This window comes from Colias croceus, chromosome 23, assembly GCF_905220415.1.
Source record: "Colias croceus chromosome 23, ilColCroc2.1".
Lineage (NCBI taxonomy): Eukaryota > Metazoa > Arthropoda > Insecta > Lepidoptera > Pieridae > Colias > Colias croceus.
The window spans coordinates 7,671,544-7,685,779 of NC_059559.1; the positions used below are offsets into that span (position 1 = coordinate 7,671,544).

General features: G+C 32.6%; 1 protein-coding gene across 1 annotated transcript in view; it reads left to right on the plus strand.

The window, feature by feature from the left end:
* LOC123702232 (protein slit) overlaps positions 1-14,236 on the plus strand; it is a 195,397-nt gene that overhangs the window by 121,504 nt on the left and 59,657 nt on the right. The window contains exons 3-5 of the mRNA XM_045649928.1: positions 6,096-6,167; positions 6,420-6,491; positions 6,657-6,728. Of these exons, the coding sequence (XP_045505884.1) occupies positions 6,096-6,167; positions 6,420-6,491; positions 6,657-6,728 (216 nt within the window). The remainder of the gene's footprint in view (positions 1-6,095; positions 6,168-6,419; positions 6,492-6,656; positions 6,729-14,236) is intronic.

Genomic DNA, 14,236 nt, shown 5'->3' on the forward strand with positions numbered 1-14,236 from the left:
ATACCTCAGAACTTTCGACTAAGTGAACTGATTTTTTGATGTTTATTATTTTATAATCCGTACTAATATAATAATATTATAAATGCGAAAGTAACTCTGTCTGTTTGTCTGTTACTCAATCACGCCTAAACTACTGAACCAATTTGCATGAAATTTGGTATGGAGATATTTTGATACCCGAGAGAGGACATAGGCTACTTTTTATCCCGGGAAAATGGGAACTATGAGGGTTTTTCTTTGACTGCGCGGGCGAAGCCGCGGGCGGAAACCTAGAACTATATAGTCCTGTGATTCTTGAGTTTAAGTGCAGTTTTAATGCCAGTTCAATACAATATTATACAGCCTACAGTCAAGTAAAGTGATTCATTTACAACCAACCGTTGCAGAACTACAGACTGTTTTATATGGAAAAATATTTTTGAGAACAGATGCAGTACATAGATAAACTGTTGACACTATATATTCATATATTTACATATGTATTAAATTTATGAAATAATACACACAGGAAATAAGCACATCAACACGAGAAAAACACGTTTTAATAACATAATATTTTGCCAGGACCAAAAATCGAACATACAGCTACACTCTGAAATAAAAGCAAAAGCATTGCATGATTGCACCAACTAATATAAATAAGTTATATTAATAAGCAAAAACAATATCAAAAACAAATGATACCACCGCCTGGAACAGAACCGGCTGTACTTCGCCTGTAATGTATGTATCGGGGATATTTTTGTCAAAGATTATGTAGGAACAGACGTATCATTTTATCTTTTATATTAAGTAAATAAAGAGTAAGATGTAGGTGTATATCGTGAAGTTTTACAACTTGAGTGTGCACTTAAACCGGATTTTTTTAATGTTAGCTACCTTTGGTATCCGTGGTTCAATATTTTTCTCTTTTATATTAATAAATAATCCATACTAATATTATAAATGCGAAAGTAACTCTGTCTGTCTGTTACTCAATCACGCTTTAACTACTGAACCAATTTTCATGAAATTTGGTATGGAGATATTTTGATACCCGAGAAAGGACATAGGATGGATTTAATCCCGGAAATCCCACGGGAACGGGTACTATGCAGGTTTTTCTTTGACTGCGCGGGCGATGCCGCGGGAGGAAAGCTAGTCATCATCATCATCAATCATCATCAATACATATAATAAAATTCTAGAAAAGCGGTGTCTGTACAATGAAAATATGGAAAAAAAAATTAGCAGGTGTTATTACTAAATCGATCCCAAACCCAAAACTGTAGTTAAAAAAATTTTTGTCTGTTTGTCTGTTTGTCTGTATGTTCGTGCACGCTAATCTCAGAAACGGCTTATCCGATTTAGATGCGGTTTTCACTAATATATTGGAGTAATCTTCATTTAACATTTAGTGTTTATTTCATGTCAATCGGTTCGTAAACAAAAAAGTTATAACCATTTAAGTATTCACGGCGAACATTTGCTAAGGCATTCTATTTATATTGTACACTGTACAGTGTACGATATAAGTTATCTGTTACAGTTATTCCTATAAATGTCCAGGTGATCATATCGAAAGTCCCCAAGGGTGGGAGGGAGAGGGGTAAGCTGAAGTAGTAGGGGGGAAGGGGTCAAATTAGAATTATGTTTTTTCTAGGTTTTTATACATAAAATGTCCTTTAAATTATGTCGATTGTCGTATTATATATTTAACTCCCGACGCAAAAAGATGGGTGATGAGTGTCTGACAACTATATGTGTATAATACATGTTTGTGCTACCGTAGCTCGCTAACAGGTAATCCGAATTTGATGCGGTTTTTTTTGTTAATAAATAATAAATAAATAAAAAGCCCGTTTATTTCCAATCCACAAGAAAAGTTTTGATACAGATAGTTTTCATACTTATAGCTGTTTTCAATATAAAAATTACACTAAAACTTTAATTTTAATTACTAATACTTAATTTATTTATTTTTTCTATTTTCTTTTTTTTCATTTTAGATGTTACATTCTAGCACAGGTTTTTTTTGTTAGGCAGCATATTTTCAGACGCTGGTTCTTAGATAAAGTGTACTTATCAAAATAGGTTCATCCATTTATTATATCTAGGTATATAGGGGTAAAAGTGAAATGAAAGTGAACGACCAAATGAAAGTAACAATAAGTCAAATTTTATCAAAATCGGTTCATCCATTTATTTGATATAGGTATAAAAGTGGTAATAAAAAAATGAATTTTGTCAAATATACTTAAGTGACATATCAAATGAAAGGGCATGACGTGTAAAGTATAATTAGACATATTTTATCAAAATCGGTTCATCCATTTATTATACCAGTAACTACTATGCAGTCACTATTCCACGCGGACGAAGTCGCGGGCACAGCTAGTATTCAAAATAAATTCGTTATTAATGACGAAATAAACGAAAATTTCTAAAGCCGGTTTAAATTATATAATTGGCGGGCTCTCTGAATATTTAACTAATTCACAGAAAATACGGATTCATACAGCTAAAGTTAGGTCAATAGAGCGCGTATTATTAAATATTTAATACAGAACTTCTGCCTTTAGATACGGTAAATCGATAGACTTGAAATAATGAAAAAGAGCATGTGTCAGAAGTGAAACTTCTTTGGCCGGATTCAAAGATACCAATACCTGAAGGTATTGAGTAAGGCGACGATATTCTACATGACGTGATCTAGAAGTTCTCAACGCGTTTAAAAAAGTTTCACTTAAAAATTTTCAATTCAATATACCTATACTTACATATACTTAGTTACTTACTTCTCTTTAAAAAAACAACGTAAGCATCGAGAAAATTCGATTACTCCGAAAATGGCGGGTACAATGTAGTTTTTAATTTCCAAATTTTACTTTCAACGCGCCTAAAGAAGTTTCACTTTAAATTTGTCACATCTATACCATAATCTATGACAAGCGCCTCTCCGGTGGGCGACCCCGTAACACGACACGCGCCCTGCGTGGTCCCGGCTTTAATGGATTTTGATCCTAATAATTTAACTTGTGTACAAAGAACACGAACATTACAGAACCGATAAAAAGTAATGAAGATTTAACTTGAGATAGAGTACAGTAAATACTAATATTATATTAGTTACGCCGGAGTTGACGCGATGTAAAAATAAAATATGTCTTTGACGAACAGAAATAATGTAATTTTCTACTGATTAGAGTATTATCAAAATCGTTCTAGCAGGTTATGAAATAAATTGCAAAAAAATAATTTGAGTTTTACGCTACATATTTAATACTAGCTCCGCTCCTGTTGGTCTTAGCGTGATTATATAATATAGCCTATAGCCTTCCTCGATGAATGGGCTATCTAACACCGAAAGAATTTTTCAAAACGGACCAGTAGTTCCTTTTTATTAAATTGTTGATTAGCGCGTTCAAACAAACGAACTCTTCAGCTTTATAATATTAGTAATATTAGTATAAATTACACAAATTTTCCAATCCTAAATTTACACCAATCCAAACCACTAACCACTGAACTAACAGGATCTTCATAAATAATTTGTTTAATAAACAATAAGTATCAATTACATATGTTTAAACACTTTAAACAATGTTATTTTGATCTCGGTATAATTACAATAGTTCATTGCACTAACACTAGTTTCTTACCCTGACTCCGTCTGGGCTTTAGCGTAATTTATCGTCCGTACGGTTATAGACAAAAAAAACTGAAAAATTCTTTCGGTGTTGGATAGCCCATTTATCGAGGCAGGCTATAGGCTATATATTATCATCACGCTAAGACCAACAGGAGCGGAGCAATGCGGATGAAGCCGCGCGGAACAGCTAGTTTATAATATAAGTATGCACATCATTAAATGAATACATTCCAAGCACCGATCCTTAATCTGAAATGACTCCATTCACTCGCAAACCACATCCTATAATGATTAGCCAATAATGTGATATTGCGAGCAATCAAACGAAATTATATAATTATACTCGACCGACATCTCGACATGAAGTGCCCGGCTAGGGATGCGCGATTATCGATAATTTTATTCGATAGTTTAGTTGAATTGTCGAAGCATTTATGAATGTTATCTACTGATGTTCTGTTGGTACTTTATCGTTCGTTTGGTTTCAATTTCATTTTTAAGGATTGTTTTATATGTATGCAATTTACACATAAATCTATGTTTGAACTGTGTATGCAACAATAAATCGCTTTAAATGCAAATTATTAGTTCAATGAGTTGAGGAGAATTTGCCATCTGAATAAATAATAAGTAACAGTACACAATACTCGGAGATTTACCAAAACAACGAACATACAAATTTATAAAGACGGGGGACTTGTGTTTAGGACAAAAAAAATCATGTAATCAATTAATATGTCATTTTGTCTCACTGATTCTTATTAGAACAAGTTATATTTAGAGCAAGGTGATCAATGATGTGATAAAATAATTTTATATTACACGCAGTTTCTAAGTTACATTACAAAAATTTAACGCAATCGCATTTTTACATAAAACTAGCTGTGTTCCGCGGTTTTACCCGCAGTGCTCCGCTCCTGTTTGTCTTAGCGAGATGATAAATAGCCTTTCTCGATAAATGGGCTATCTAACACCGAAAGAATTTTTCCAATCGAACCAGTAGTTCCCGATTAGCGCGTTCAAACAAACAAGCAAACTCTTTAGCTTCATAATATTAGTATAGATTAGTGTAAAAATAAATTTATCGACAAGGAACCCTCGCCTAACATCACTAGTCGATGTTTATAAAACAAGTAATTACGACCGTAATTAGCCAGTGTAAATCATAATTGAGCCGAGTTTGTGGGAACGACAATCCAATGCGTCTACATCTCAATTACATTGATAGTTTAATTCGAATTAACACTTGTTTTTTATTACATTTATGTTTATTATCATTAGGAGTATGATAATAGGTAGATAATTCGGTGGTCAAGGCTTTTGTGGTCAGAAACTATATATAAACAATTTTTTTATTATTATGTTTCTCTCCATAATACACCAGAAGGAAGATACCTGGGGCCGTTTATGACCTCTTATTCCCAGTCAGATGAATTTGCCAGTAAGTTCAATTCAGGGCGTAAACTGCCTGGAAATAAGAGATGCGGCCCCTGGTCCTTTGGAAATTGGAAGGCTTACGTGGGGACAGAGATCTAACACACAGAATTTAATGCGTTTTGGGACACATTAAATTTATTGTTTTTTATTTATACTATAATATTATAAAGCTGAAGAGTTTGTTTGTTCGTTTGTTTGTTCGCGCTAATATCAAGAACTACTGGTCCGATTTGGAAAAAAATATTTCGGTGTTGGACAGCCCATTTATCGAGGAAGGCTATAGGCTATATATCATCACGCTAAGACCAACAGAAGCGGAGCCACGCGGGTGAAACCGCGGAGCGCTGCTAGTTTATTATAATGATCATGATGATTATAATGGACTATGGATAATTTCATGGTCAAGGCTTTTGTGGTCAGAACTCAGAAATTACATAAAAATTTTCAATTCCACAATACCACAGATCGAATAAAAAAAAACATCAAGAGGTCACCGGCATGTACAAGAATCCAAAAGTTGAAGTTCGATAAATAAAAGAGCTTGTGAAAGTAAAATGCCTCAGAATGATATTTTCAATATTCTTTGACATTTTACAATGAATATTCCCGACTATTATCAAACCAAAAATTTAATTCATATCATAAAATACTACAAATACCCTACATATATACATATATAATAACCATAAAAAATAAATAGGTAATTTATTAATTCAACAATAAGAAAAAAAAACCCGTGTGTGCCAAGCACACGTGTCAGAAATGAAACTTTTTAGCAATATTCAATGATACCAAAATCATCGCCTTACTTCATGACGCGACGGTATTGCCATGACGCGACCTTAAAATTTTCAACGGGCCCAACGAAGTTTCACTTCAATAACAATTTTCATAAGATTTTACAGTATTGTGAATGTAATTCCTTATCTTTGCACATGACTTCAGTTACATACCTGAATTATCTTTAACGTAGAATACATTAAAACAGCAAAATATAATATTATATTAATTTACTTTCTTGTTACAGAGATCTGCAAGGCAACAACATAAGCATAATATTCCAAAGCGACTTTCAAAAACTGAAGGATATGAAAACACTGTAAGTACCTTTGTAACTTATCATTTAATTAATGGGTATAAACTTATAAAGAACTACTATAATCTAGATTATCTTAAAAAATAAAGCATTAAATTGAAAGAAAAAGAAAATAACTCATTCACCCATAGTCTTGAAAAACAATTTAGCGGGCAAAAAGGGCGGCAATGTCCGTTATTAATTGCTACTAATTTTTAAATCTTCCTAAATATGTACCTCGAATACTATTTTCTGATACGTTATTTCCTCTCACAGGCAATTACAAGAAAACCAAATCCACACGATAGAACGAGACGCCTTCGTCGAGCTGACAGCGTTAGAAAACCTGTAAGTACCGCATTACAAGGTCACGTCTACCGCCAAACAAAATATAAACGAACCAAATTCAAAATTATATCTCCCTATTGGTTGATAACCGCGCAATGTCTCCTCCCCATGGTGGATAACCGCGCGTGAGGTGACTTTGTAACAGCGTCTTTTGTAAATTTGCAGGAAACTAAACAATAATCGGCTGAGCCACTTGCCAGATGGTCTTTTTGTGAGATTGAGGCATCTACAACGTTTGTGAGTGTTTATTTGGTATGGGCTGGCCCCGATGGTGTGGTCCCTTCTACCCTTTGCGCTGATTGTGCTGTTACTGTATTTTCTTGTCTTCAAAACAGTACTAACTTAAAGAGAATATTTTCGACTCTGGCAAAATGTGTTACACATTTTTAAATAAATTTTTATATGAACAATTAAAAGTAGTCAAATGCAAAATTATACAAGATACTGTGTACAAAAACGTTATTGTAAATAAGTAATGATTACTGTAAATGTAAGTACTTGTACCTATTAAAGCAACGCACAATATCAATATTAAAATAATTATATTATATCCCAGTGCTAACTACTATTAATAACTTGATATAATACTAATTAAACACGTATAACTATATAATATGTCAAAAAGAGAATACAGTAAGCATGCCAGTCAGCGTCGACACATCTTTACTCATACCTGAGTACCTTCTTCATTATACTGGTGCTTGATTCTCATCCCCTGCTTGAGCGAGACCCCGCTTACCCGGTTTCCGAACGACTCATCTGTCAAAGTGACACCTGTCAGAACTGACAACCATCTAGCGTGCCGTGAATGGGCGCTTTATTAACAATTTTGGCGGTTATTTTTTGTAACTTTTGAATATTATATGTAGCGGTTGTTATTACTTGTACTAGTGGATGATTAAAGATTTCCGAAATTATTTGTTTTATTTGACTCAAAAAATACGCAAAAAATGTTAAGGTTGTGTCGTAGAAGCTATATCGGTATAAACAACTCAGAAGATGATTAAGAACACAATTTTAGGAGTCAAATAAAACAACCTCTCCCTTAACTTGTTTATGAACGCATCCTCTCTTAAAATAAAGCCACCCATTCACGTTGCGTCTTCATCAAATCATAATCTAATTTTCCCAGGTCCCAACCGGGCTTTCAGTGGTGTACGGTCATGTCGTGCTAATCCTAGAGCCTGTACATATTAGTTATTATTAAGTTAAGTTATTGATTTGAAGTGTCTTAGTGTGAATAGCGGGGAAAGAACATCTCTGTTTTAAGGTTATAAAATATGTGATAAAAGTGATACTAATTATTGTCTTGTATAGCCATTATAAGTATTAAAGTAATCATTTTTGTGTAAGTTCACTCTGTGTATGATTATAAGTGACTCTCTCATCGATAGGGGTAGAACAAAGTGCTTTAATAAGGAGTGTTATTTTTTATCTATATTTTTCAGATTTCTAAAAATATCTATTAATTATACTGCACATAAATTTTAATACTAGGTACCTCTCTTTTTGAAAATCCTTATTTTTTATTATATATGTGCTATTTAACATTATGAAATAAGACGTTATAATAATTATAAATTTAAATAGTTATAATAATACATTGTTCAGACTATTATTTGCATCTAGAATTCTATATAAATAACATAAACTACCGTTAAAAACTTAAATTGAAATAATAGATTAAATATGATCTCTGAGGTTTGTAAGTGGCCTTAATGTGTAATCCCGCACATAATCCCATAAGTCACGGGTACAAATTCCTTAACCAACTGTAAGAAGGAGATTAATAGGCTAAATATTATCATTATGCTAAGGAACTACAGTATTCTAATATTATGATAAATTGCAGCTTTCAACTATACATATATGTATATCTATACTAATAATATAAAATTGAGGAGTTTGTTTGAACGCGCTAATCTTAGGAACTACTGTTCCGATTTGAAAAATTCTTCCGGCATTAGATAGCCCATTAATCGAGGATCATCGCGAGGCGATTATCATCACGCTAAGACCAACAGGAGCGGAGCAACGCGGGTAAAACAGCGGGGCACAGCTAGTTGCCTTATAAATATGTACTTTCAACAGATCACTACATGGTATAAAACAAAGTCGCTTTTTCTGTCCCTATGTCCCTTTGTATGCTTAAATCTTTTAAACTACGCAACAGATTTGGATTGCGGTTTTTTTAATAGATAGAGTGATTCAAGAGGATGGTTTTAGTATATAATTTATTGGGTTTTAGACAAAGCGGGCGTAGCCGCGGGCGGTAAGCTAAGGGACAGAGAAAGCGACTTTGTTTTATACTATGTTGTGAAGATAGATACAAATACTTAAACATCGTAAGCTTCCTAGTTCGTAAATTGTCCTAATTCTCTCATATTAAATCACATTATAGTAAGTACAATACCATCTCATTCGATTCGAGTACTCCGACCGGATGGGGTACTGTCGAGTGCAGAAGTTAACCGACTGTGCTAGAAGGAATTAGGTTTTTATAGGATTAACTTCGTATGTTGAGAGATGTGGATTTATGTTATGTGATATATCCATAGATATATCCTATTGGTGTTAATTGTAAAGTGATAATGTGTTTCCTGATGAGTAAATTTTTTATATTTGTATAATAGTTTGTTATCAATTAATCAAAAATTATTACGTTTTTAAATAAAGTTTAAAAAACTTACTAAAACTGTTATTTTACTAAATCATTAGAATATGACATAATATAATCCACTTCTTGTACAAATAGATTGATTTCTGCGAATAGATCAATTTTTTTAGATATTGATTTCTGCTCTTAAATAAATCCTATTGTCTCTAATCAGGCTAGGCTGAAACTTAAAATTACTAACAAAAAAAAAAAAATAACAAAACGACCTTTCTCCGCGACTGTACCAAAACCTAGCTTCAATGACCTACGTGCTGTCCGCGCTAGTGATGGGATCAAGCGATCGTGTGTCGATGTTTGGGCTACCGGATTAGCTTTTGTCGATCTTTTTTATCGACTCCTTTGTACAGGAGATTTTCGGCTCATAAGTAGTTGTGTTTTATTTGCTTGTCACGTATTTAGTTTGAATGATTGATAAATTGGATATATTCTTTTGTTTAAATATAATTCTTTAACAGTATATTATGTTGTGATGGGAAAGACTTAAAGAAACTCAAATGAATTTTCAAATGACATAAGTATAATATAATAAATAATAAATAAATAAATTAAACATATTTTGCTCTATTTTAATCATACAGGCACAATCTATAGTTACTTAATATTATAAAGCTGAGATTTGTTTGTTTGGACGCGCTAATCTCAGAAACTACTTGGTCCCATTTGAAAAATGATTTCGGTGTTAGATAGCCCATTTATCGAGGAAGGCTTTAGGCTATATTATATCATCACGCTAAGACCAACAGGAGCAGAGCACTGCGGGTAAAACCGCAGGCACAAATAGTAAACTAGCTAACAGCTATAGGGTAAACGCAGGTATTAACGACCCCTCTAAGGCAATTTCAAAATCAACCATATTTTTTAAGTATACTGGTTCTTCTAAAGATTTATAATTTCATTTTATATGCTAGTGTTATGTATAAAAAATGTATTTATTGAAGCAAATACATTCTAATAAAGGATTATCTTGTAAAAAATAATTTACAATGTGACTTAGTCGATTGTTGCTATTACCGACCCATAAAAACGGCTGTGAAGCTATTAACGATTTTTATGCAGCTATTCCCGATCGTATGTGAGAGGAAGCCTTTTTCCAGCAATGGAATGTATAGAAGCTAGTGATGATGATGATTACCGATCTTAATAAAATGAAATAAAAATGCAAATATATTCGTATTTTTTTATTGTAGTTATTTTTAATAAAACAAATGAGTACTTTTTAGTAATGAACTAAATAATTACAAACTTTTAAATTAATCAACATAATACTATTAATATATGTACATATATTAAATTAAGGATTTCAAACTCTAGGATATTTCGTTATGCTATTTGATTGATTGCTTCGGCGAGTTGTGTTTTACTGAATACTTTTCGCCGCTTTCGTGGCTCCATATTTCTGGAAAAAATATACCTAATTATATGTTTTATGTTAATTGAACCTAAAAAAAATATAATTTTTAATAGGCACCTATTATGTCATAAAAGTAATAAAAATATATTTGCACGCTCAATTACGAGCGGAATGTTTAAGGATCAATATTATCTGCATATACAAACATCTTTATTCTACATTCTGCAAATAAAGCAATTTGAATTTGAATTTGTAGATGAGAAACTAAACAATCTATATTCGATCGGTAATAGCTTCCTATAGTTGCTATTGCCGACCCACATGGGTCGGTATTAAAGTATGTAAGTATAAACCTAAATTGTATTACCGACCCATAAAAAAATGGTTATTTTAATTCATTTGACCATCAGACTATAAAATAGATTATAATTGATTAATGTCATACAAAATATGAACAAATGCATATTGTTTAAACAAAAAAAACAATGATTTACTACTGTAACTATTCGATAGGGATCCTCGAAAATATCATAACTTTGTATAAATTGACAACGCTAAAAGACACAACACTAGACAAAAAAGTTTAGTCGCTAATAGATTTTTATGAAGACTCATAGCTTAGATTTAAACTGGTCCATAAGACCACTTGTGTTAGTGTGATATAATAACATAAAAGAAAATAAAACAAAAAGTTACGTTGCTGCCATTGCCGACTTACGGGTCGTTGATACCTGCCACGACTTAAACTGGTGAAGCTAACACCGTCCCATTTTAATTTTAAGTTTTATCGTTTCAAATTACTTTTTATTAATAAAATGTTGTAAGAAATGAAAAGTTGACACTTAAATGCATTGACATTTAGTAATATAAATTAAAGTATAGATGTCATTTGTTTGTAAATGTCTTAAAAAGATACTCACAGTACTTACCCGAAGGAACAACGGAACAGTACGACACGTCCTGCTTCCACGCTACCCCGCAGCAACTTACGCATTTTAACTCTTTTTTGCTCAGTTACTCACTCTAACGTTAAAGTATACGATGCTCAATTAATACATTCGTGTATAACTTTGCCTACCTATAGCTAGAATAGTTCTGGAAACGTTTAAATTTCGAATTACTTTTATAGGTCGGTAATACCTTCAGATTTTCGATGGGTCGTTGATAGCTGCGTTTACCTTAGTTACTTATATAATTTTACTATTTTATTGTATTGGATATTACCCCAGTATTTCATATTTAGAGATAAATTAAGTCACATTTTAGAGAATAACATGTTATTTTTATCAAATAAAATATAACTAAAAAAATATTGTAATCTACCACAATTTGTGATATTTAGAAAATAATTGTGTTTGAAAAACAATATAAAATTTAAAGAACAAAGTAATTAATCAAAATTAAAACCGAGCTCAAACCGTTTAATCCTAGACTATCTTTACAGTTGTAATAAATTCTCGCAGACTAAAACTTTCACGAAACGCTTTTATAAACTTTTCTTAGTTCTATGAAATTTCTACTTGACATGATTTCATTTTAATTAACGGTTAAATTTATTTAATAACTATGTATTTTGAAGCTTTTAGTACGTTTTTAAAAAGGGTTATTTTTTGGGTTATTCGGCGAGTTTTTCTCTGGTATTTGTTTCTTGAAAATAAATAAAGAAAAGTGTTATTTTTAGTACTTTGAAGTACAAATTTTAACTTGAGCCAATTACGCGAAAAAATATTTGGTCATAAATTCTATAAGTATTGATTAAATACTATGAAATCGAATATGGCTAAAAATTACAGAACATCACAGCATAAACTGATTTTCCATTTTAATTAGTCATCACTCATTTATCGAGTCATTTGTTTGTATATCTTCGCATTATATGTTATATTAATAAGACATTTTAAACAAATGTTACGTTTTAGTACAAATAAATAAATAAAAAATCATTAGAGATTTCAGAAAATATCGATAACTAATCACCTTTATCGATAACATCACCACATCACTACACGTTGACCAAATCTTGCCCTAGCAGTGACAGAAATGATTTATGTTCCTGTGAACTGGCCCCGGTCCACGCGTTCCGGAGGTGTGTCAACACCGACAATCAAACATACACTTTATGACGCAGGAAGCTAAGGATCCCAATCATATAATTCTATGAATTTCTTGAAAAATATGTCTCCTTTTCTCTTTTGAGCCAAGCTTATTAGTTAGTCGTATATTGTGAACTAGTTTTCCGCCAGCGGCTTCGCCCGCGTTTTCAAAGAAAAACCGTTCCCCGTTCCCGTGGTACTTCCGGGATAAAACCTACCCTATATGTTAATCCAAGTTACCCTCTATATGTGTGCTAAATATCATTGTAATCGGTTTTAGTATTTGTGTGAAAAAAGTAACAAACATACATACATACACATACACATCCATCGTCACAAACTTTCGCATTTATAATATTAGTAGGAATGATAGGATAGGACAGGATTGCAACTAAAGAGTTTCTTGATAGCTTAGATAGATGGCAAAGCCAGTAGTTGAAGAAATACATTTAAGATGTTTTTTTTAAAGAATAAAACAAATTTGATCACGAGGAGGGATTCGAATACATTTACGATTGCATTAATAATGTGATATCGTTCAGGAACGTTTAGCTATTTTCCTGATGATAGAATCAGATGATCACTTTGGTATTTGATTATTTTAAATAATTAAACTAACGTCGAAATACTTCCTCTTAACATAGTTAAGGATGAATGCCATCAAGAGGCGTGGGCTAATTGAATTTTCTAGAAAATTCTATCCAAATATCAAAACCAACCAACTATAATACAGAAAGAAACAACCAATAAAAGCGTGCCATTAAAACAAGCATTACACCTGAAGACGTAAAAGTTGGCACAAACTTGAAGCAACGCTGTAACCTGTACAGTGCGTGTCCCGAGGGAGTGCACTGTCGAGTGTCTCCAACGACCCCATACACGCGCTTGCTACTTACACCGCGAAACATGATGAGGGAACAGCTTTTTAAATTTTTGTTCAGAAGGATTTTTTTTCGAAAATCGTCGAAAAAGTCCTACGCATTTTTAGAAGTTAACTGTTAAGGCTTTATTAAAATTGAAATCAGTGATAAATTATCAAAACAAAGCATAGGAGACAGTTACATGTGAACTAAACCTAATTATAAACTTCAGCTATGAATCTGTATATATAGCGGGTATTGATTGATTGATACCTATGTCCCACTCGGATACATAAGTTTAGTATCTTAATTCGTCTATTATGTCGTGCGGATGTATAACATTAAAATACATAAAGTTTTTAGTTAAGCTAACTTTGGAGATTCTTAATTTACCTACGTGAAAGCGATTTGACAAGAAGTATTTTTGTTATTCGCATTAATTACTTCTTAATTCTTATTTATCTCCATCTTACAGAGATTGATGGACAACTTGATGTCGATGTCGATTTTTCTAAGTTAAAAATGTATTACGTATTAAATATTTTGCGTACACTAAAATTAAAACTAAAAGGTGTTCCTTTCCCCATGTCCCGCGGTGCACACTTAGCGAACCACTGTACGCTAAGCGCTGCTCTTTGTGTCGGATATCGGAGGCTGATGGAACTACTTGCTTTATGCATAACGCTGTGTTAATCAGGGCATTTATCGACGTCTGTATACGTGTAAAATGTACATTTATACTTGAATAGGTGGTGTCGTCGTTA